Raw genomic sequence first — 25,341 nt, forward strand, 5'->3', positions numbered from 1 at the left:
AAATCCAAATTGGTTGTTCATGTTGGAAAAACAGCAGAGAGGCTTGATGTGGAGCACCAGTTATATAAAAGGTGTGTTTTGTTACTGTTTAACTCCTGCTGACATAAAAACAGACCCAGCTGCAAATGGACAGCACTCGTAAGCAGCATACACGTGGACACCATAGAACCTGGGTGTAATGATCTATATGCCATAAAGTGTAAGTGTTGTGTGCATGCAAGTGAGTGGGCCCACATTCTGGTGCCACGCTCTGCACCTAGTTATCCCCTCACCCATGGGGTACCACTGGCATGCAGATGCCCATTCCACAAAAAAGTCTTCACCTTATTGAATTGCGTTCGTCTTCAGACTCCCTGTCCTCATCGGACGTCAAAGGCGAGTAATGGATTCCATTTGTATGCCCAATAGGCTTTTCCTTCTTTAGCACCGGTGGCTGGTCATTGTCCAGGTAAGGGGCTGGTGAGTTCTTCAGGGAATGTTCAGGGGAAGATATGGCAGTTATCTCTAGCGGCTGATTGATGTTATTGACCTGCAAAACAAAGGATCAACAGATCACAAGGCAGAAATGGCTCTAACCAGTAAATAGCATGATGTGGCTGGGAACTAGAGTAGTGACCACCCCCTAGATGTTAAAATACAGCTGTGGTAAGGATGAGTCTGAAAAATAACCTCTGCAGGGCTCTACGTTCTACACACAACCCGACAGATGGGATTCAGCATCTGCTCCATCGCCTGGCAGGTAACTGGGGCGTGGTAATTTAGAAAAGTACATTTGCTTTTCTCCTCCTGTTCAGGGAAGCACTCCAGCATCCGCTCTTCCCCTTGCTACTAGTCTTTCAAAATCCCATCTCACTATCATACCCCAGATCCTTAGCATGCATGAACTAGCATCAGGTCATTGGTGTCATTCAGTGTGTGTGTGTTATCTATTGTAACAGGTTGCTTCTCTGTCCTGCAAGTAATTCACAAGACCAGAATAGTCTCAGAACAGTTACACTGGCTGCATGGAAATTCCCCACGTAAAACACAATCCGCATTCATTATTTGGGATGAAATACAGCATCAATGATGGCACCATCTTTGGTAAAGGACTGTAATCTCCAGTGGAACCACTTGAAAGACAATGTGCCTCTGGCCTATCAGTCCTTATATGCACACTTTTTTCAACCTTAACCGTTATCACCGTTTCCCTTCTAGATCGATTCATTTCAGTGGTTACAGGGAATACACGCTTTACTCTTCAAATTCAATGATACTTTAAGGTGCACCGTTCCCAGACAACTTGTTTTGGACTGAGGTGGGGCAGTACTCCTCAAGTTAACCACATGGGAGAGGGGGTGGGGTTAGGATACACTGTCCTTGTGTGTACATAAGTGAATCATGTAGGACAGTCTACAAGTATGAAATCGTTGCACTGATCCTGCGGTCTTTGCGGTCTCTAAGCTGGTAGCTTTTGCATGCATGGAACTATCACAATGAACCTATAGCTTACATTACAGCATCCTAGCATGATGTTCTGCAAGGAGCACACCTTCTGCTGCTATTATAAGTGTCTGAGGATAACAACCAAATTGTTTTAAGCATTTGGATTGATTTGAAACTGCTTTAAGTTTAAACTGAAGACATAGTAAAAACAGAACTGCCTTAACTATTGAAATGTTCCCTTTTGTTTAGCCTTGCTGGCTCTTTTTTCAGAGACACGAGCATCTATGCCAAGCAGGCACAATCTCCATTAACCCCCTATATAACTGCCAGCATGTCTTTATGAGACTCCATGGGACATGTCTGTAGGCACAATAGGAAAACTAAGTTGTGATATCTGTTGGAAATGGTGATTTCATAAAAAAAATAACAATTTAGAGATCACAGCGGGTCAAGCCAGAGAGAAATTATGCAGGAAGGGAGGAGAGGCTGGAAAATTCCAATGTTAATAAAAAAATATAATAATAATTTAGAGACTGCAGCTGATCAACGCAAATAGAATACATGCACGATAGAGCAAAGGAGGGTGGAAAAAAATCAAATCTGAAAACACAAGCCTCTGTTTTGAGACATTCATCCATTCTAAAGTTTCTTACCATACAGCTAATGTTGAGGGGTGATCCAGAGGAAAGCGACGAGAGTCCAGTGATTGTCAAAGACTTGCGTTTAGGGGACACCCCATGATTGGTACTGCCAGTGGAAGAGCGCTTCCTCTTTCCCCTTTTTTTGCCTTCTTGCACAACTGTGGGGCTGCAGTCCATCCTGATTGTTGCTGTCAAAGGGCTGTGCTTGTTCGAGGGCGACTGCCTAGCACTGCTTGAAGACAGTGTATAGACAATCCGTCGTTTGGCGTCGTTCTCATGGTCAGAGAGCCCAATGTCCATTTGATGATCCGCCTTGGCACCATCTGTGCATATCTTGAGGGAGTCAGAGTGTTGTGAAGCCCCCATTAAGCTCATGGTAGCACCATTAAACCTTGGGCTTGCAGAGTAGTGGTGGGCTGGGGAGTTTTGTGCAGAGTTCCGTGACTGTATTGTCTGTAATGAAGGATGCTGAGGAGTAGAGCTGCAAGACCCCGATGAGTTGTAAATGGAACCTGAATTGGATGATTCATCCATAGATGCCAGGTCGACATTATGATTAAGATGGGATGGGGAGCTGGAAGCTGTTCCATTGACCGCCAATGAACCAGAAAAGTAAGAAAAACCTGTAGACAAGGAGGCCGTTTTATTATTATCTGGAGAGCAGTCAATGATACACAAAATTACATTAGCATAAAAGCTGAATAAAATTAACCGATTTGTATATGTCCCAGATGTTCTTCGGTACCCTGCTCTCCATCACAATGTTTTTACAGTGCATTATTTTAAATCAGTTATTCAAAAGCCCATAGGCACACAGGTTAAATTTTAGTGTTGGGAACATTTTAAAAGCAGTTTTCGTTTTAACAAACATTTGAGTTTCTTGGGTTACTGAAGCTCCGTTGCTACCCCGGCGGCAAGGACCATATCTTGATTTCTATTAAAATAAGCAACATGTCCCAGACTGAAAGAGGGCCAGGATATGCTATTAACAATTAAACTTCAATCATAAGCCGGTGTGGATGGACGAGTGCTGCAAATGCTTTATGAGGCAATGGAAATGGGTATTAGCCAAAGAAGATAGTTTTCCAGCTTGAACTGGTAAAAATACGTCTGCATGCTTCTGCATTCTAGTGGCAACTTACAGGTGCAGATAAACAAAAAGAGAGAGGCCAAATCAGTCTCAAAAATGCCACTAGATTGGAGCGAGATAACTAAGGATCACACACTCACTTAGGGTGAAAAGGAAAGCCCTCACACACCGACCTAGTCAGTGTCATGCTTCATCATCGGGCCCCACCAAAGAGGCCGAGTGCCTCTTTGGTGTGCTACAACGCCAGAAAGACTGCGGAGCTGGTTGTGTGAAGGAGGACGTGTTGTGAGGGTGAGTTAAATTAAAAGTGTCTAAACGAGTATCAAAAAATTTTTTTTATTAAATGATCCCTAAGACACGATTTAACAGGTATTATGTGTCTGAATTTGGTTGCCAAGGATTAGGAATGGTAAAATTCAGATAAATACAGTAGATAAATTAGTCAGTCTGTATTTATCTGAATTTTACCATTCCTTGATACTCGTTTAGACACTTTTAATTTAACTCACCCTCACAACACGTCCTCCTTCACACAACCAGCTCCGCAGTCTTTCTGGCGTTGTAGCACACCAAAGAGGCACTCGGCCTCTTTGGTGGGGCCCGATGATGAAGCATGACACTGACTAGGTCGGTGTGTGAGGGCTTTCCTTTTCACCCTAAGTGAGTGTGTGATCCTTAGTTATCTCGCTCCAATCTAGTGGCATTTTTGAGACTGATTTGGCCTCTCTCTTTTTGTTTATCTACATTGAACCGGGGATTGAGAGAAGCCTTCTTGATTCTCCCTACCTCTCCCATTGTTGTTTTTTGTAACTTACAGGTGCAAGCAGGTAACATTTGTCTATCTCTGGGATTCTGTTACAGACGTGTATGCTTGGATAAGAACAGCAAGTAGCGTTTTATGTGGAAGGCAGATGCCACGGATGAGCAGTACAAATACCTTTAAAAGTGCTTTTCCCACTACTGCGCACCATCTTTTATAAGTGTTGATTGAGTGATGTTTTGCTTAATGTTGACCACTCGGATCTTAAGGGGTGTGCCTTCTGTCTTATCTGTAAAATATTTTCTATGATCTGGTATCGGGTCCACCTAGGTGACTCGGCATGCTCGTTTTCATCTTCACATCATAAACACTTATCAAATTTCAATATACTCTAGTTTTCCAAAGTAATATGTTATAACCCTGTGAACAACTTGTGTGCTTGTATTTTTTCTACACCGATTTCTGGATTAGTAACTCATTTGTATGATCTATATGGAAAGACAAGAGATATCAGGGAGCATACTTGGGAAGACTGACCGAATAACCTTTCATCATCCGTCATATATTCATTCTAACCTCAAATGTTTTTACAAACACTACACTGCTGACTGAACATCACAAATTACAGTTATGTGTTGAGGATGTTTTGTCCTGTACATTTGTTTAAAGTATATGTAACTTGTGATACAAACTTAACTTTTCAGTTATCTGTCTCCAAGTTTAAATGTGTAGATGCCATTAAACCCCAACATACCTCTAATATTAGTTTTTAGGGTGTCATTGGTTCCTTACAGATGTACGTTTATTGCTCTAGGGCAGGGAAGTTGAATTTGCAGAGGACGTATGGACAGCTTCAAAACGACTACCTTATAGCTATATCCAAATATTATACACAATGTAGCCTACTCGTGAACTGCTCAATAGGGTGGGGGTATCTATTTCTCATTACCTCAATAGGCATGCATCTAATTTCACTTACTTCAGGCTACCATATGGGGTGGACTTTTCCATCCTTAAAATATATACTCAGTTTCCTGTGTGGTGACTGACTTCACAAACTGTCATATTGGTGCAATGAGTATCAATGTCATCTGCGTCTTCCGAATGAACTGCTCTAACGGCTGACTCAGTAGAAAAATATGCGCATGTGTTCTGTTTAAACTTATCTATTGCTCCATTCCCTCAGAACATTATTTGCGGGGACCAGGGTGCAAGGGTTTGACATTATATTTCTGTAGTGAATACATCCATTTTTGGTGCTCCATAGTACTTGAATATCTCTTTCAACATCTCTTTATCTATTTCCCATACTTGTAACTCTGAAATACTGCAGCTTAACATGCCCAATTTTCTGATTTTCTGACATGACATGCACTGTGTGTAAGAGGTCTGTGGGATGCACAGGTTGAAATTTCTTGCAGCTACTGAGTTAAGTACGGTGAATGAGTCAAGTTGCCTCTTGTTTCTCAATGTAATGAATTTTCATGCACTGTTCGAATAAGGGTATGCATCCCTTTTTTATGCTAAATCCAAGTACTTTCCAAGGAAAGTGTTACTGTCAAAAGGCATACTTTTTATCAGAAGTTGGGCCTCAGCCATAGGATGCTACTGGGCCAATTCTTTTAATCCCTGCTTCAAACATAAGTCCAAGGTGGTACTGAGAAGAAGTATGGTGCTTTTGGGCATCAAGGGGTCTTCTATGAGGCAGACTCCCAAATAAACAGCGAGTAGGAAAACAACTTTAAAGATTTCTGTCATCTCATTTGATGCCAGCGAATATTTATTTAGTGCATGCGACTACATGAAGCTATTTGAGAGTTGCAAACACGTCTGCAATACAGATGCAAAACTCTGGCATCTCTTTTGATCAGAGTAGAAAAGATAGAAGTGATTTTAGCTTTAGTGCAGCAACAACATTTATGTTGCATGCCCTAAGCAGCACCATCATGGAAAACACATATGTGGTAAATGAGTAGCTCCCATGACGTTTATCAGTTCCAACACATGAAGTCTCTTGCCATCCTGTGGTAAGGTAAGAAATGGCAGTTCTGAAAAAATGTGAGGGTTCACCAAGTCACTGTGTACCTCACAAACTTAGTTATAAATATGAACTGCTGAACAGAAGAAAAAAGGCTGGTCCTTCACTAGTATCTGCAGAGAAAGTTAAATAATTCCTTCTGGTTGCAACAATGAATTGACAAAGGAACGGCTAAAGCACTGCCAAATTGAATGCACCAGTCTCCACAGTACTTGCGTTTCTTCTCTTAGTAATGAAATATAAGGAGGTGTTATGTTTTATAATATACCCCAATATAGGCCTGGGTAGTCACCTAACTTTTCACCTACATTTCCCTGCCATTGTACTACATAATGGTTTTTGGTATTGAACTTTTACCTAGTTAAGTGCTGCATAAATGTCATGTGGTTTTCCCACAAAACTAGCCTCATTTATTATGCATGCGGATTCTCAGAACCACAGCAGAATTACCATCTTCTGCATTATAACTATGTATAAGGGTCATCCATTCAGTCATCCTTGGCCGACATGACACAGCAAGGTAGAACCCCCGAGGGTACCATTTGGGTATATATACACCATATCTTTGCTGGGGTAGGCAGAGACGAAAGACTTCCATGCTGACATGAGACGCTGAGGTTCCTGAACGCCGACACTAACACGCAGTGGTCTGGCAGCCCTTGCTGGGTGCCCATCTCGAGACCAAGACGGGGTACTTCATTCTCGCACACCAGAAAATGGGGTTGACTTCATCCTAGGGGTATTCTTGGCTTTACACCTACATACATGCTAGGTACATTTAGATACATCTAGTTAGGGTTGCATCCTAGTAGTATGCATTTGTCATGTATTTATATACCTGCCTATTCATTGTTTTAGCACTATGGTAGAAATCTAACATTCATTTACTCTGTTGGTGCTTTTAATCATGTATATCTGTTTCTGTCTTATGGCTGTTTCAGCACACCTATTTTACACGCCCATGACAATGGCTCAATAAATGCTTATTGAAAAACGTTCCCACCGTTTATTCTGTGTATCTCTCAGACAAACTGAGCACGAGTGACGAAGCGAAAAGTACTGTACTGTTTCCACGATCCTTGATGAGACAGGGTTGTCATGTTCGATAGTTGTCAGTAACTATTCTCTGCTTGATAAGAGGGGTTTCTGTTGGCACTGTGAGCTAGCCGGTACACAGGCAAACATATCCGGTAGGGGTGTGGATGAGATAGCAAAGGTCCAAGGATTTCAAGGCTTTAGACAACACTTCAATAAGTGTGGTTAGTTAGCGGATGGAGACACACTCGAAGCTCTGGACCTCTTGGGCTTCAAAGTTAAGGAAACAGTTTTAAGGAAACAGTTTTACAGGGGTGTCTGGAATCAGTCTGGACACCATCCCTTAGTTTATGTTGTCTAAACGCACAGATCTTATACAGATTTATAGGAATTCCACAACAGAGGGCCATTAGAATAATGCAGCGGGGTAGGCCCAATTTGTCTGCTATGGGGTCAGACAAATTATGTGGCACGAAAAGCCAAATTAGGCGGTGTAATGCACCACATTTTATGATAGTATTTCTTCGTTGTTTTGTCATTTTTTAAAATGTACTATTACTGTCTGGTCATTGGTTTCACGTCATTATTACCAGTTAAACACCTAAATATAGCAAGAAGGAAAATAAAAGTGTCCATTTAAGCTTTGCATGGGACCTTCCACTGCACAGCACCACGTATTGCAGCGCATTTAGTAACCTTTGAGCCGTTTGAGCTAAAAACAAAAGTATTTGTTTGTTAAAACCTGCAGGTTATGCAGCAGATGATGGAAGAAGACGGAACATGAGGAAATTCTATAATTATGTGAAAAACAATGCAGCCGCACAATCGCATAATTCTAGTGGCACTGAATAAAACTTGCAGGTTATGCAGCAGATGATGGAAGAAGACAGAACATGAGGAAATTCTATAATTATGTGAAAAACAATGCAGCCGCACAATCGCATAATTCTAGTGGCACTGAATACAAGTGTCTTGTAGCATATTCCACACAGTCAACGGACTAAAAACTGGAGGATTAAGATCCACTGAATAGGTTTTACCCTGGTGCTTGTTTTGGACATGGAATGTATTAAAATGTGTTGCTAGTGATGAAGGGCATCCTAATTTGGAGCAAACAGAAGAGGAAGGTTCCGTTGCACCAACACATCGATCAGAGAGATCGCTTTGAAACAAGTGTGCGGCCTCCTCTAACAAGTCTCCGAGCACGAGTAGGTACTTAAAGCACAAACACACCAAACAGAAAAACAAGCAGAAAATGAAGGGATGGTAAGGACTGAACAGATCTTAACCAGTGGGAATTCCTACGGTTGGCAAACCCAACGAATGCTGGGTACTTACGACAGATTCAAAAGCATTTGTACAATAATGTTTTGTAGGCATTGAACTGAAGAACATAATCCGACTATAGACCAGCTCTGCCATGCCTGTGGCAATCTCACGCGATAACACAGTGCATCATAGGAAAGAAAAACATAACAGCATACAGAGACTGTAGTGGCAGTAAGTTGAACAGACTTACCTGAGGTAGCCAAAGTGTGTGGCTTCGATCCAGCACCATTGCTTAAAATTCCATTGGAAGTAGCACCAAACTGTTTCTCGAAGACTGCCGAGTCTCGGCTCGAATGAAGGGGGCTTGGCGTATTTCTCTAAAATAAGCAAAAAAGGCAGATGGGCAAGATTTCAGTAATAAGCCTTGAATTAAATCTTTACTGGACACCTGAATGTGTCATCAGCGTCCAATGCCCATCTCAGTAGATTAGATGAAATGCTACTGAATTTTGTCATGGTATGCACAACAGCGGATCAAGGGGCAGGGCCAAAGAAGACTGGGTTTAGTTGATGGTGGTGCTATCATTTTATGTCAATACCTGTAGCTGTTATCGTGAATCTACAGTTTTGAATCTCCTATCTTCTGAAAACCCAAACTAAGGACTCATAGTGACTTACTCAGAAAACTATAGTAAATAGAAATAAGCAGATAACTTATTCATCAGTACTTTCACACCACAAGAATCTGAATAAACTACCTTTAAGAACACACAGTGGGAAGCACAGATATCGGTCATTAAAGAATGACGACAGGAGTGCTGGTTTTGTTATCAAATTAAACGTGCATGATTTTCAGGATCAATGTATCACCACCCCATGGTGCAAAAAACTGTGGAACGATATATCTGTAAGAGACATTAGTTAGTGATAGCTTCCTTACCGTAGAATATCCCCATGCGTCAGACTGGATCCGCAAAGTTTTTCTTAACAGTACCCCTGCGCGACAGTAGGTGGCGTCCTGCGGCTCCGCAACAGTCGTTGGCGTCGTATGCTCTGAGATAACGTCACAGAGACTACTTAGGCGCCACCCATGCACGCTGGCATCAGTTTTGTACACGACTTTCCGCGCCAGGAAAGCAGAGCCATGCAAGATACTGACCACTGGTGCATTTAAACTAGGGCCCTGAAAGGGATGTCCTTAACCCTAGTAATCAGTTCGCAGAACGGGGAGGATGGGAGAGGCGGTAAGGAATCTATCACTAACTAATGTCTGTTACAGATATATCGTTCCACAAGTAGTAACTTGTGTCTCTTTCAGATGCACATTAGTGATAGATTCCTTACCTTAAAATAGATACCCCAGCAATACCAACCCCGGTGGTGGGTCTGCGAACAAGATTACATAAGAAAGTCACAGAGAACAGAACGGCCAAAGAAGCCGTCTCTCCGGACTTGACTGTCAAGGCAGTAATGCTTGGTAAACGTGTGCAGGGAGGCCCACGTAGCTGCCTGACAAATATCCTGCAAGGGAACACCGTGTCCCAAAGCAGTAGTGGCTGCCGTTGCCCTGGTGGAATGGGCACACAGCCCCACAGGAGGCTCCTTCTTAGAGCAATCGAGTAAGTGGCCTTGATGAAGAGAACAACCCACCGAGAGATGGTCCGTTTCTGCAAGGCCTGACCATTTTTGGCGCCCACGTAGCCAACAAAGAGCTGGTCATCCACCCGGAACTTTTGTGTGTGCTTCAGATGGAACGAAGAGTGCACGTTTTGGGTCCAGACGATGGAGCCTCTCTTCCTCTTTCGAAGGATGCGGAGGCGGAAAGAAGGTGGGCAAAGTGATGGTCTGCTCGATGTGAAAGAGCGTAACAACATTTGGCAATAAAAAAGGGCGGGTCCTTAAAACCACCTTGTCCGGATGAATAGAAAGGAAAGGAGGTTTAGAAGAAAAAGCCTGGAGCTCACTCACTCTACTGGCAGAGGTGATGGTGACCAGAAAAGCAGTCTTGAGAGTGAGAAGACGTAAAGGACAGTTATGAAGGGTCTCAAAGGGAGCGCACATCAGATATGTCAAGACAAGATTCAAGTCCCATTGAGGCATTATGAACGGCACAGGAGGAAACGTGTGCGTAATGCCTTTCAGAAAACGGTTAAAAACCGGAGCCTTAAAAAGAGAAGGTTGATCAGGGAGCCTTAGAAAGGCGGAGATGGCAAAAAGATAACCTTTGACAGTGCCCAGAGCAGAGCCCTGCTGGGCCAAGGAAAGGAGGAACAGAAGGACCTCAGAAAGGGGATCCACAGCTTTAGCTGCACACCATGCCACAAACTTGTTCCACCTGCAGGCATATGCCGTTTTAGTGGAGGGACGCCTGGCTGCCAGAATGACATTGCAGACTTCAGGGGGAAGATCGAAAGCAGTCATGGAGGTGGAGGCTGGACAGGTTTAGGTGGAGGACCGTCCCCTGCTGCTGGGACAGAAGATCCTCCTGAAGAGGCAGTCGGATCGGGGGAGCAATGGCCATGCTGAGTAGCTCGGGATACCAATACCGTTGCGCCTAATCTGGAGCCACAAGGATGACTTGGGCCCGGTCGCGCCTAATCTTCTTCAGCACTCTGGGCAGAAGTGGTATAGGCGGAAAGTCGTACAACAGACCGCAACCCCACTCGTGACGAAAAGCGTCTCAGAGCGAGCGCCGCCTTGGAAATTCCAACAAGCAGAATTGATGACATTGCGCGTTCTCTTCGGTGGCGAATTGATCCAACCAAGGTTCTCCTCACTGCCGAAAGAGACCTTGCGCCACGTCCAAGTTCAGACGCCATTCGTGATCCATCAAGCACTGGTGGCTGAGTTTGTCCGCCCTGGCGTTCAGAGAACCTGCCAGGTGTTGAACCACCAGGGTAACGCCCTGATGTTCCAGCCACGTCCAGAGGCGCAGAGCCTCTTGACAGAGGGTCCAGTATCCCACCACGCCTTGCTTGTTGCAATACCACATGGCGGTGGTGTTGTCCGTGAATGCCTACAATACACTCCCCGGGACAGAGGGGAGGAATGCCTTCAGTGCCAGACAGATCGCCTGCAGCTCAAAAAGGTGGATATGGAGCCTGGACTCTGCCGGAGACCAGAGGACTCTGATCTCCGCCTCTCCCAAGTGGCCTCCCCATCCCAGGAGGGACGCATCCGTCACCACCGTGTGCTCCGGTTGGGGAAGGGAGAGGGATCTGCCATTGACCCAATCGCGAATCGTGAGCCACCACTGCAGGACTGCCCTCCGAGATCTGAATGTGATCGAACAGGTTACCCTGATTTGCGACCACTGGAACTTCAGGTCCCACTGCAGAGCCCGCATATGCCATCTGGTATGGGTCACCAACAGGATGCAGGAGGCCATCAGGCCCAGAAGCCGGAGGGTCATCCTGACCGAAACCCAGGATAGAGGCTGAAAGATCGGAATCATAGCCTGTATATCCCAGACTCGTTGCTCGGGACGATAAACCCGAAACAACGCTGAATCCAGAACCTCTCCGATGAAGGGGAACTTCTGAGAGGGACTCCGGTGCGACTTCGGCATGTTGATGGAGAACCCCAGCAAATGCAGGAGGTCGGCTGTAGTCTGGAGGTAGTGGACGACTGCCTGGGGCGAGCCCGCCTTCAACAACCAGTTGTGGAGGTAGGGGAAGACTGATACCCCGGACCTGCGCAGATGAGCTGCAACCAGCGCCATCACATTCGTGAACACCCAAGGGGCACTGGTAAGGCCAAAAGGGAGCAAGGCAAACTAAAAATGCTCCTGGCCTACCGTGAACCGCAGGTAGCAACGGTGGGCCGGCAGGATGGGAATGTGAAAATATGCGTCCTACAAGTCCAACGCCACCATCCAGTCTCCAGGGTCGATAGCAGTCAGGACCTGAGCCAGAGTTAGCATTTTGAACTTCTTCCAGAGGAAGCAATTGACGTCCTGGAGGTCCAAAATGGGGTGCAGGCCCCCCTTGTCCTTCTTGGGGAACAGAAAGTAGTGAGAATAACAACAACCCCTCCCCACCAAATGAGCCCCCAACATGCGGTGGCACCGAGGTGGCATGGCTGGAGGGGGGACTGAAAGGAAGGGAGCAACTGTGGCAGATTATCTGTATCACCCACTTGTCCGATGTAATTTCACTCCAGTGGGGGAGGTGGTGCGGAATCCTGCCACCCACCGGCATGGGGTGCTCCCCGAAGCTCAGATTAGGAACGTTTGGAGGTGGAAGCAGCAGGGCTGGAGGTGGACAGACCCGCACGCTGGTTCCCAACCCGCCCCTGCGGAATCTGCGAACACGGTCGCGCTGAGGCTGCACAGGCTTGGTGGATGAGCGTGCCTGGGTGCCTCTAACTTGGGCACGAAAGGAAGAAAAACCAGTAGCGGCCGGGTTCTTAGTGGAGAAACCTAAGGACTTGGCCATAGCCCGCGAGTCCTTAAAGTGCTCCAAGGCACTGTCAGCCTTGTCGCCAAACAGGCGGGTGTCATCAAAAGGCATGTTCATGAGTGAGCTCTGGACATCGGGTGAGAACCCAGTCGAACGCAACCAGGCGTGACGCCGCAATGCCACAGTCGTAGAATTCGCCCTGCCCAATGAGTCAGCGGTGTCCAACCCACACCGAATGGCGAACTTAGCCGCAACCTTACCCTCAGCAATCGCCTAAGAAAGGATAGCCTGCACCTCCTCAGGACACTGAGGCAGCACCTGAGCAACGGGGCATTCCACACCGTGTGGGAGTTGCGACCCAACAAGCAGGCGGTGTTCACCGACCGCAGCCCCAAGCTGGCCGAAGAGAACAACCGCTTCCCAAACTGGTCCAGCCTTTTAGAGTTTTTATCCGGCGGGGCCGTGGGAAAGGCAGTCTGCGACGTCGAGGCCTGAATGACCAGGCTCTCAGGCATAGGGTGAGTGGTCAAGAAGGGGGGGGGTCACCGGGCACCAGTCGGTGGTGCCGGACGACGTTTTTATCCACCGGGCCCCCCATGGCTGGCCTCGACCAAGTGCCCAAGAGGACCTCTATAAGGGAGTCATTGAAGGGAAGCAACGGCACTAACAAAGTAGACGCCGTCTGGAGCACCTCGGTGAGGAGGTTGGTCTTGAGGGTCACTGTGGGGAGGTCAAGGTTGAGGGCCTCAGCAGCCCGACGGAGTACCATCGTGTAAGAGGCACCTCTTACACGATGGTACTCGTGTAAGGATCAGAAGAGACATCTAGGTCGCCCGTATCCTCCAAGTCGTCCACCCAATCTTGCTCGAGTCACATTGCCAGGCAAGAGGGTCCTCTGACCCTTCCAAGTCTTCGTCCGCCTCTGGTGTAGAGGGGGCCGGTCGCGGCGGCAGAGCCGGAGAAAGGATGAACGGCGCCAGCCAGGACTGGAACGGCGCCGCCTGCCAATGCGGAACCCAGGTCGGAACAAAATGGTCCTGGAGCCGGGGCAAAGTATGGATAAACGGCACACAGTGTGGCGGCGAGGGTGGGGCCGGAGCCGGAAACGCTGCACCTAGTGGGGCCGGAGCCAACGGCGCCGGGGCTGGAGCCGGTGGCGGAGCCGCTGGGCCAACAGGATATGGACACGAGACCGTGGGGCTCGAAGGCGTGCCGGCGGGAGCCTGAGGCCTAAAAAGGCGGTCCATGACAGCAAGGATAGCGGGTAGGCCGCGGGACTCCCAGGCTCCAGAGGAACCGCATGGGCCCCTGTCCCCCTCGTCCGCTTCCAAGGAGCGACGGGGGGGGGGGGACATCGGAAAGCGAACGCACTTCTTCGACTTGTTTTTATGGCATTGCTTACCGGATTCTGAAGGTGAAGACTTGGAGCCAGAGGAGTGACGGCTCCGGTCCCGTGAGCAGTCCCGGGAACGCCCCCTAGACCCGGAGCAGCGGTGTGACGAATGTGGACCTCCAGCAATTTCCTACGCCGCTCCCGCAAGGCCTTTGGGGCCATGGCTCGACAGTCCCGGCAGTCGTGGTCGGTCTCCAGGCAGTAGAGGCAAACATTGTGGGGGTCCGCCACTGACATATTACAGCGACAGACCCCACAAGACTTAAAGCCGGGCATCCCTACGTGCACCAGGAGAAAAAAGGGGGAGACAAAAGTCTCAAATTAGCAGTCAAAAAGTGACTAAGGTACGTGCTCCGGATTACTGGCGCGGAAAAAGAAAGACCTGACGTCAGCGCGCATGGGTAGCGCCTAAGTACCCTCTGTGATGTCATCTCAGCGCTGACGACGCCAGTGACGGACGCGGAGCCGCAGGACGCCATCTACTGACGCACAGGGGTACCGCTAAGCAAAACTTTCTGGATCTAGTCTGACGCATGGGGATATTCTAAGGTAAGGAATCTATCACTAACGTGTCTCTTTCAGATATTCAGGTTTAGAAAGCTTTCTCTTATAAACCATTCATGGATACGGATTTTCAGCGGTTATGTAAGAGCACAACAGATAAGCCCAAACAAAGGAAAATATTGGCTATACAAGATTTTTAAAAAGCAGATTCCCTCTATTACTCACCACCTTCTCAACACGGCTAGGGAGCACCACGCTGGCCAGTGGGATACTAACAGGAAGTTTATTAGGTTGCACTGTGCTGAGAGGAATACTGATGGGTAAGCTGGTGATAGTTTCTTCGTTACTCTGAGAGTTCTTCTCGCGTAACGCCTGAAAAAAAAGAATATATATGATAAATAAATAAAAACAATCTCATACAAAAACATCTTCACTCCAGTCTACACCCAATGTTTCCCTACCAGGGGTGGTAAGCAGAGGGTACATGTGAGTAAGCAGGGCTAAGATTAAGGTTTGTTTGGAAAGGAGCAACATTTGCTCTGCTTTGAGCGCAGTTCAGTTCTAACTGTGATGACCAGCAGTGAGTGGACATCCTGGGTGTGGATTCTCTCTGGATTATACTTCATGTTCACAAATGATGATATGACAGACAACAAGAGATTGGCTGGTTAATCATGAAGGACATTTTGAGTGTGATTAATGCTGTTTTTGGTATTTACTTGCCCAATTGTAGGAAGTTTGCTTCTAGTATTAGTGCTCATGGTTGATAGGGGATCGGGTCCTGCAGGTTGTGACAGAAACTGACGTTTAATGTGCCCTTCTGCAAACAAGTTATGGGAGGTCAATGTTTGACATCTGCCAATTGTTAATGTTGAAGGGATTGGGAGCAGTATCCCAGCTTCGTTGCTTTCACAAAGTATTTTCAACAAAGGATTGCTGCATGTCAACTCCTTTGCATGCTCTGCAGGTGGTGGTTTGTGTTAAAACTGGAATAAAGTGAATTTAACGTAAAGTGTCCTGTTGCTGAGGAAGGGTGCAACCCATGTTGATTATTCCTACAGTTTAGACAGGTATGTGCTGCATGTGATGATTTAGGGTATTGGAGCCTTAAGTAGATGCCAGTGAGGTAGCACTGACAACGGTAAGATAGACTATAATAAAAGAGTACTTCCCATTATAAGAGCAGCTTGATCACAGGGATCATGTCCCTTACTGCTCAAGTGGAGATTGAGTTTCCACCTAGGTCCATGTCCTCTGACACCATGTCTCCAGGCATGAGCTTTTCTCTCACAAATGATCAGATGGGTCAGTCTAATTGATTTAATGAAAGCAAGCAATGACATCTAGGAACAAAACATTTATCAAATGGGTGCCCAGAACTGGAAACATGTCCAGGCAATTTGCATTAGGTGGCCCCTACATGTAAATGATTCTCAGACTGTGCAACCAGTGTTTCCCATCTTTTGAAAGGAAAAGGAAACACTGTTAGGGTATCCTGCCCTCATTGAGCTTCTGCAGAAGTAGCACCTAATATAAGAAAAACATTAAAGGATCTAAAAAAGATAGAATTATAGAATTAAAACTAAGTCCTAGTGTGTAGATCCCACAAGTCAATAGGTAAAGAGGTGCCTACTGCGGCATTTTTAATCCCACTGAGTCACAGAATTCGAGTCCATTTTCACCTCAGATAACTCAAACCTGGGTCAAAAGTCTGAGTACTGTCCCACCTATTCACGAAGAACAACTTACTTACATTTGTTAATGCTTTTTCTGGGAGGGACTATCTAACTGCAGATTCCTCACCTTAGAATATTTCGAAGGTGTCATACTGGATCGGGAAAATATTGGGCAGTACCTCTGTGCTGCTGGTGGCGTTGGTCGGCTTCGCATCATTATCAAACTACTAAGTGGTGGTGCGATACGAATTTATGCTCCAACCTGGTGCGCTGACATCCGTTTCTTTCATGACTATTTCCGCACCAAAAACCCAGAGCCAAGTTAAGTCAAATGAATGTTTGATCACTGTGCAGCCTCTATTTGGATATTTTAGTTGAAGAGCCCAGTTCAAAGAATGAGGATGGCAAGGTCGCTGAGGAATCTGCGGTTAGTTGTAGTCTCTACCAGGAAAAGCATTAAAGAAGTAATAACGTAATCTTCTGACAGATACTTTTAATTGCAGATTTCTCACCTTAGAATTAATACCAAAGCAAAACCTCCCCAGTGGTGGGTCTGAGAACTAGCTCAAACCAAAAAGTCCTTGAGGACCGAAAGGGTGAAATACCTGTTTCGATGGACCTGACTGTCCATGCAGCAATGCTTTGTGAACATGTGGAATGGCAGCTTGGCAGATGTCTAGGACAAGTACCCCGTGTGCTAAGGCAGTAGTAGCGGCCTTGGGCTTCGTGGAATGGGCTTAAAGACCTCAGGAGGCTGCTTTTAGCAAAAGCATAGCAAATCTTGATGCAAAGTACAAATCATCAAGAGATGGAGATGGTTGTTTCTGCACCACCATGCCTTTTTTCACACCATTGAGCCCAATGAAGAGCCGATCGGCCACTCAAAGTTCTTTGGTGCGATTGATGTAGAAAGAGTTCTCTTTGGGTCCAGGCATTGGAGCCTCTCCTCCTCCTTAGAAGGATGAAGTGAGGCAAAAAACACAGACAGCATGATGTTCTGGCTAACATGAAAGGGAGCGACCGCCTTCAGCAGAAAAAAGGCACATGTCCGAAGAAACTGTTTGTCCTGGTAAACGTGTGAACAAACACTCCTTGAAGCCCACTGAGCCTCTTGGCCAAGGTAAAAGCCTTTAGGAAGACTGTCTTGATTGTCAGAGGCATCAGAGGGCAGCTGTACAAGGGCTGAAAGGCAGAAGACATGAGGTAGGTCACAACTAAATTGATTTATCCAGTATTGGGGTATCTTTCATAGATACACATGCCTGAATCATTCCCAGTCACCGAGGCGGGAGTCCCACGGTATATAAAAAACAGTGCCAAAAGTAAATAACAGTAGTAGGCCCTATGAGAAGGCCTGAGGCCTAGATTGTAGTAGCCTATCTACCTCATTATGCTAAAAAGACCAAAGTCTTTGCTCCAACCAATAAGCTCACAGCACCCTCTAGAACCCTCTCAGCAGAGCTGGTTCTCCTCAGATTTTCACCGCACGTTGTGTGGAAGGGAGTCTCCCTGAGTTTTGACTCCGTTTTCTCTAAGCTTCAGGATGTCTGACAAGAAGGCCTTGTTTAGACCTTGCAGAACATGCGAGAAGAAAAGGGTCCATGTTGATGACCAACATAAGGACTGCATTTATTGCCTTTATCCTAAACATGAGGCAAAAAATTGTAAGATCTGCCGCACCTTCCCTTCTAAGACTAAGGAATATGGAGGCCAGGGTCCTTTTATGGCTAAAATCCTCTTCTACTGATGATGAAGGCAGAGCCTCTACCTCCAGTAAGAGAGCGAAATCTCAAGAGGATTATCCAAGTGAGGGGAGAAAACATGTTAAAACCTCCCACTCCACTTCAGGCTCTTCACAGAGATCTCCATCTTCTATCTCTGGAGCCTCAGCTCTCAAGGAATCTTCAAGGAAAACCGTGAGTAAGAGCTCTTCTGTCTCCTCACCTGTGACTACCATCTCAACTTCTACTTCTTCTTCGACGGCTATGATCTCTACTACAGTCATCACCTCTCCTATCCTGTCTACTAGAATCTGCATTGTGGCTAAAAGAACTCTCGTCAACGACAGCCTCGTCGACGAAGAAGCACTCGTCGACAAAGAAGCCCCCGTCGACGAAGTCATCTACGGTACCGTCGACGACAGTCTCGTCGACGAAGATGCAAGGTCCATCGACGATGAGCCCGTCGACGACGAGTCACACTACTGTCACGCAACGGGGGGTCAGATACTTCACCCAGACCCTCAATCTATGAAATTGCACGCATGGCTCCTAACTTCTTAGAATTTCAACATCTCCAAATTCCTCAAGAATGCCGGGACATCTTGAAGAAAGCACAAGCCCAGAGCACGTTGAAGACTTATCGTCTCAAATGGAAGCCTTTCTGCTCCTAGTGTACTTCAAACTCTTTACACCATATCGAAGCTCAAACGGAAACAATTCTGCCTTATCTTTTACATTTGTCTCGCTCTGGTCTTTCTTGCTCGTCCATAAAGGTCCATTTAGCGGCTTTATCCAGGTTCAGGAAAGTGGCTGACACTCCATCACTATGCTCTTCATCGCTAATAAAACAATTCATGAGGGGTCTTTTCCGGACATCATCCAGTTAAACCTTCACTACCGGAATTTGAACTCAACACGGTCCTCTCACAGCTGATGAAGCACCCGTTTGAACCGATCCACAAAGCCGACCTCAAATTCTTGACATGGAAGGTCGCCCTAACTTCTGCCAGGAGAATAGGAGAAATTCAGGCTTTCACTATCAAAGAACCTTTCTTACATTTTTCTCAAGAGTATGTCACTCTTCGAACGAATCCAACTTTCATACCCAAAGTGCCTTCTCAGTTCCATCTGAATGAACCAGTGAAATTGCGGGTTTTCTTCCCAAATCCTACAACCCCGGCGGAAAGAACACTACATTCTTTGGACTTTAAACGATGTTTAAAGTTTCATCTTCAAAGAACAAAGAACTTCAGGAAGTCAGATCAGCTATTCATGGCTTATGGCCAAACTACACTGGTAAAAGCGGTCACTAAAGCCACAATTTCCGGATGGATAGCCTCTGCGATCCATTTCTGCCATGTTAAGGCTAACCGACCACTACAAAGGCCTGTAGGGTCTCACTCTACAAGGGCTGTGGCAGCGTCTCTAGCATTGTTTGCAGGAGTGACGCTAGAGAACATTTGCCGTGCTGCGACATTGAAGAATGTCCACACGTTTACAAGACATTACTGCCTGCAATCAGCAAATCAAGAGGATGCGGCAGTTGGTCAAGCGGTTTTACGTCTCCTGTTTCCATAAGAACATGTTCAGGTAACAATGTTTGGTTAATTTTATAATGAGTGTTTACTATTCAATCTTTTTGTAAAGATAACAGAAATACATGTATTACAGTTTACTTGTTTATGTTATGCTAATATTCCTTTCCTGTGGAATACTATATGACTACTCTTTGGAATTTAGTCTTTTTTTTATTAGTAGATCATTTACTTTTCAAATGTTGGTTGTTAAACATAAGTTTATGGGGGTGTACCACGATAAGTCTCCCACCATCCGCAACAGACTTTTGCCTGGCTTACTGCTTGCTATTCTGATTCAGGCATGTGAAACTATGAAAGATACCCCAATACTGGATACGAAAACAAGTTACTTACCTGTAACTTCAGTTATCCATTATTGGTATCTTTCATAGATTCACATGCACCCACCCTCCTCCCCGGAGTGTCGGCTTTCTAATTTTGGGATACTCATTCCCACTTGTGCCAACGAAAATCTGAGGAGAACTGGCTCTGCAGAGTGGGTTCTAGAGGGTGCTGTGAGGTGATTGGTTGGAGCAAAGACTTTGGTCTTTTTAGCATAATGAGGTAGATAGGCTACTACAATCTAGGCCTCAGGCCTTCTCATAGGGCCTACTACTGTAATTTACTTTTGGCACTGCTTTTTTTTTTAATATACCGTGGGACTCCCGCCTCGATGACGGGGAATGATTCAGGCTTGTCAATCTATGGAAGATACCAATACTGGATTACTGATGTTACAGGAAATTAACTTGTTTTCTTCCCACTGGAGCATAACAAAAGGGTAAGAGGGAACAAATGTTGCAAACCCTTAAGAAAATGCACCACAACTGTTGACTTCAATATGGAGGGTTGATCCAGGACCATAGAAAAGCCAAATATAGCTGAAAGATCATCCTTAACAGTGCCCAGGAAAAGGCCTTGCCAGACTAAAGTCAACACAAACAGCACTTTTGACACAGAAGGACAAGGGGGAGGGTCAACTTGACGAGAGGCACCACAGACCACAATCCTCTGATCACCACCTCTCCTAGATGGTTGCCCCACCATAAGAGTTGCATCTTTCACCACTGTCAGCTCCAGGTGGGGAAGGGAGAGGGGTCTGCCGATGACTCAGCTGGGGTTAGTCAGCCACCACTGCAGATCTTTTGCAGTCTCCTTAGAAATCTGGACCAGGTCAGAGAAATCCCCCTGGTCTGTGCCAACTGGGACTTCAGATCCCACTGCAGAGCCTGCATGTGCCTCTAGGAGTGCTTCAACAGCAGAATGCAGGAGGCTATCTGAACCAGCGGCCGCAGAGTCCGTCTCACCGAACTCCAGGGTTGAGGTTGAAACATCAGAATTACAGCCCGAATGCCCTGGACTTTCTGCTCCGGCGGATAGGTGCAGGACTGCACATAGTTTAGAATGGCTTCAATGAAAAGGAGCTTCTGTGAAAGAGTCAGGTGCGACTTCTGTATGTTGACAGCAAACTCTAGCAGGTGCAGATGGTTCACCATAGTCTGGAGGTGGGTGATAACTGCTTGGGGCAAGCCCACCTTCAGCAAGCCAGTCGATGTAGGGAAAACTGAAACCCCCGACCTCTGAGGGTGTGCTGCAACCATCACCATAGTGAACACATGGGGGGCACTGGTAAGGCCAAAGGAGAGCAAACTGACTGGAAAGCCTCACAGTCTACCGAGAACTACAGGCAACACCTGTGAGATTACAGAACAGGGATGCTGGGGGTGGATCCAGAGTGCCTGGCTGGAAGCAGGGACATCTTTCAGCTCCATGGGGCCTGAAGGCATGCCAGAGGGCCCCAAAGATGAAAGAACAGATGAGTAATGGAATGCTGAACAAATCAAACATTAACCCCCAGTCACAGATCAGTGTTTAATCTATTTTTCTTTTGCTCACCCCAGTTTGGACTCAACCATATGCAAATCAGTCTTAACCCTGCTCATTTTGGGAACAGTCCAGCCCAAAGGGCAAGGCCTGGTCCTCCCTGGACCGGAAACAAGCATCCTGGGACTGGTCGGGGTATCACCACCCTCATCAGCCAGGCTAGCACAAGGCCCATGTCTGGGCATACCCTTCCCACTTAAGCCGACAAAAGGAAGAAGAACAGATAATGGATGGAATGCTGAACAAATCAAACATTCCTCCCCCCCCCCCCCCCCAGTCACAGATCTGGGTTTAATTCGTAAATCCGGAAGCGGATCCGGTGAGGTCCTGTGGCGCCAGCACCGAAGCACCCGAAGGCGTCGGGGGCGAAGCACCCGACCTGCTAGGGCCTCCAGCCAAGACCGTTGGGCCCGGAGGCACCGCGGGACCCGGCGGAGAAGGGAGGGACCTCATGGCCATGAGGTACCGCTCGACCTCTTCCGGCGACGCGCCATGCCCAGGGACCCGAAGGTGTGGGGCAGGCGGCGACGCCTGCGACTCCGTCGGAGCCGCGTGGGTGGTGTCACCCGAACCCCCGGCCGCATCGTGCGAGCGTCTGGGTGGGTCGGAGGAACAATGATGCCTCTCCGACCTCTCATGCCTCTTACCTGAGGACTTGGATCCTGACGACCGGTGTCCACTTCCAGAGCTTTGAGGACTCCGACCCCGCGACCGGTCCCTCGACCTCTTGTGGGACTGGGACCTGGAGCGGCACGGGGCCGACTGCCGGAGCTCGAGCCGCTTGCGGGACCGCTCCCGCCTAGCCTTCAACGTCAGGGCCCGGCAGTCGGAGCAGGTGTGATCGTTGTGGTCGAGGCCTAAACACTTGAGGCACCGACGATGGGGGTCGGTAACCGACATCAGTCGGTCGCACTTCGAGCAGGGTTTAAACCCGGGCATCCCTACCGGCACCGTCGGAGTCGAAGACTCGAGTAGAGAAATGATCAAAAGATCAAAAAAGTTTAGTAAAAAAATGACTAAGGGTAGAGCTTCTTCGGATCTGCGCTAGCTGGCGCGGAAAAAAGAAGAACTGACGTCAGCGCGCATGGGCGGCGTCTAAGTACTCCAACGACATCATTCCGGCGCTAACGACGCCGACGACGGACGCGGAGCCGCGGACGACTCCTGCCGGCGCACAGGGGTATTGCTACGCAAAAAATTTCCGGATCCAGTCTGACGCCTGGGGATATTCTAAGGTAAGGAATCTATCACTAACGTGTCTCTTTCAGATACACGCATCCTGGGACCGGTTGTGGGGTATCATTTATGTCTCTTTTGCTTGGTGGCCCAAACATGGCATGCATGCATCACAGAATTCTTTGAGTTGGGCAAGAGTCACTCTGGGAAGCACAATGGGATCTGGCTGTCTGTTCCGCAGGTGGAGTGTGGGAGCCAGGCCTTGTAGCACAGCATTTGGACAGGTAAATAGAAGAACACTTCAACTTCTTTTTCTGCATCTTGGACTTACCAGACTTCAAGGAAGATATTTTGGAGTAGGAAGACTACCTTCCACTCGTTGCGCAGCCCGGAGATCTTCCTTGGGAATCGGGAATGACAAAGAGCCTTCTTCTGCGCTGCCAGGAGCTTCCTCACGAGCTCACGCATCTCCTGGGGGTGCGCTGACTTGAACTTGGCTCAGACCATGGGGTCGTGGCCAGAACCCAGAGAAAGACAAAGTGGAGATCAAACACAGACATCCGTCTGTGACATTGCCCACAAGTTTTAAAACCTGTAGATTTTTGGGGACATATGCCGAGCAGGCCAGGCACAATTACTCAAAAAAATGGTTGACAAAAAGTTGGGAAAAAAAGTGACTGAGGTTGTTCTCCAGAACCGCGCTGCTGGCGCAAAAAGAAAGGAACTTACGCCAGCTTGGCGCATATATGGGCACTGTGACCTCACTTCAAACTTCCACAACATCATCACGGAGAGAACGGACGCCACCTACCAGCACACAGAGGTACTGCCCAAGATTTTGCAGATCCAGTCTGACACCTGGGGAATATTCCAAGGTGAGGAGTCTTCAGTAGAAGTCTGAATCAGAAACCATTCTGTCTTAGGGATTTGAAGCAATATATAAATGCATTTGCAAAACGATTTAACGCAAATGCAAAACAATTTAAAGGGACTACAAAAAGTTGGGGTAAATTTAGCAACAGAATATTGTGGTCACGCATGTTTATGGGCATGTTCACCAATATACGTCCAAGGCAAGCTTTACTTGGGAAAATCTTATAGCTCAACACGCAACAGACAATGTTAATTTATTAGACAGTTAATTAAACAGTTTGTGTCGTTTTCCACTGTACATATGGCATTCTATTAAGGATCAGTTTGAGATTTTATGTTAGTAAAAACGAATACTGCAGCTCACAGTGAGGAAGTAGAGTCGTGCAAAGGAAAATGTACTGGCAATCCTAACTGATCATGGGTACTTTTTGTAAAATTCATGAACATCAGAATATTATTGCCTTGCCATGGGATTTCAGAACAATTCTTCATATTTGATTCATTTTTCATGATAAAAAAATGGCAGAAGGATGCAGTTTTTTTACCTGTAACCTATGTAATCAAAGCCCCAACACCACAATAAATGTGCTGTGATCCCACTTTAATTTGTCATGCAGAAAGAAGGAAAGAACACAGCAAGCTTTACCATTGGACACATAGGAAATTGTCACTTGCAGGATCTAGTTAACTATGCAGGTCCTTTTTTCATTTCAGGGTTGAATTAAGGATCTAGATGGGCACTTGTTAATTTTACACCTGGTTTCGAGGGTATATTGCTTATGAATTCAAAGACCATGCCCTTGATGTAGAACCAGGATTACACATATTCATTCATATAAGCAAGACTGAGTAAGCAGAGGCAGAAACACTTCGGAACGGATAATATAAACAAATAGCCCAGCTACGTCTCACCCATTATGGCGGTGGTACTGGAAATGGAATAAGGATAATGTAATTACGTAGTAAGCATATGTTCTTGGCATGCAGAGCTGTAGATTTACATGCTTTGCAAAATCCTGCCATCTAGTGTTGAGTCTGGATGTTTGCAAGTGTTTTTTGATCGAAGAAGTCTTTCTAGTCACGAGGTAGGTGACTCCTTTCGGTGATAGTGCACATGGGCTTTAACTCCATTGTTAGGTTGTTTTCCCCAGAGGGTGAGAATGGAGTTAGTGTGTGTAGAATAGAGATTTCCATGCGTATGAATGTGAATTGAGAACTACAACATCTACAGGAGACCGGAGAGGTAGGTGGGCACAGGTGAACCTACAGCTCTACTTGCCAAGAACAGATGCTTACTGGGTAAGTAACATAATCCGTTTGCGGCATTAGAGCTGCAGATCACACGCTTTGCATAGACAATGTAGCAGTAAACTCCCAAAGCAGTGACTAACCTGCAGCAGTTTGAAATAGAGTTTTAAGTACTGCTTGGCCTACATTTGCCTGTTGTCTTGCTAACACATCTACACAATAGTGTTTGGTGAATGTGTGCGGAGAAGACAATGTTGCTGCCTTACAAATATCAGCTAAGGGAATATTTCCAAAGAAGGCCATAGTAGCCCCTATTTTGCAAGTAGAATACGCTCTGTGGGTACTAAAAGTTCTCTTTACTTTAACATAACATGTTTGGATACATTTTACAATCCATCTTGCAATACTCGACTTAGATTTAGGATTGCCCTTGTGAGGTGGAGAAAAAGCAACAAATAGTTGCTTTGAATTCTTCGGTTCCTTCTATGTAGTAAAGTATAGCACATCAAGTGTGTGTGTGTGTAGAGCTCGTTCTGCTACAGAATCAGGTTGAAGAAAGAACACAGGTAACTCAACTGATTGATTTATATGAAAAGCAAAACTACTTTAGGGAGAAATTTAGGATTGGTAC

The 25,341-nt window shown here is 46.5% G+C and overlaps 1 protein-coding gene across 2 annotated transcripts in view; it reads right to left on the minus strand.

The window, feature by feature from the left end:
* Nucleotides 1-25,341, minus strand: part of DOT1L (DOT1 like histone lysine methyltransferase) — a 235,074-nt gene that overhangs the window by 27,193 nt on the left and 182,540 nt on the right. For both annotated transcript variants that reach the window (XM_078671100.1, XM_078671099.1), the window contains exons 22-25: nt 14,781-14,927; nt 8,509-8,635; nt 2,079-2,689; nt 324-529 (exon numbers count right to left, since the gene is read on the minus strand). In XM_078671100.1, the coding sequence (XP_078527226.1) occupies nt 324-529; nt 2,079-2,689; nt 8,509-8,635; nt 14,781-14,927 (1,091 nt within the window). The remainder of the gene's footprint in view (nt 1-323; nt 530-2,078; nt 2,690-8,508; nt 8,636-14,780; nt 14,928-25,341) is intronic.

Source organism: Lissotriton helveticus, chromosome 12 (genome assembly GCF_964261635.1).
Source record: "Lissotriton helveticus chromosome 12, aLisHel1.1, whole genome shotgun sequence".
In the NCBI taxonomy this organism is placed as follows: Eukaryota; Metazoa; Chordata; class Amphibia; order Caudata; family Salamandridae; genus Lissotriton; species Lissotriton helveticus.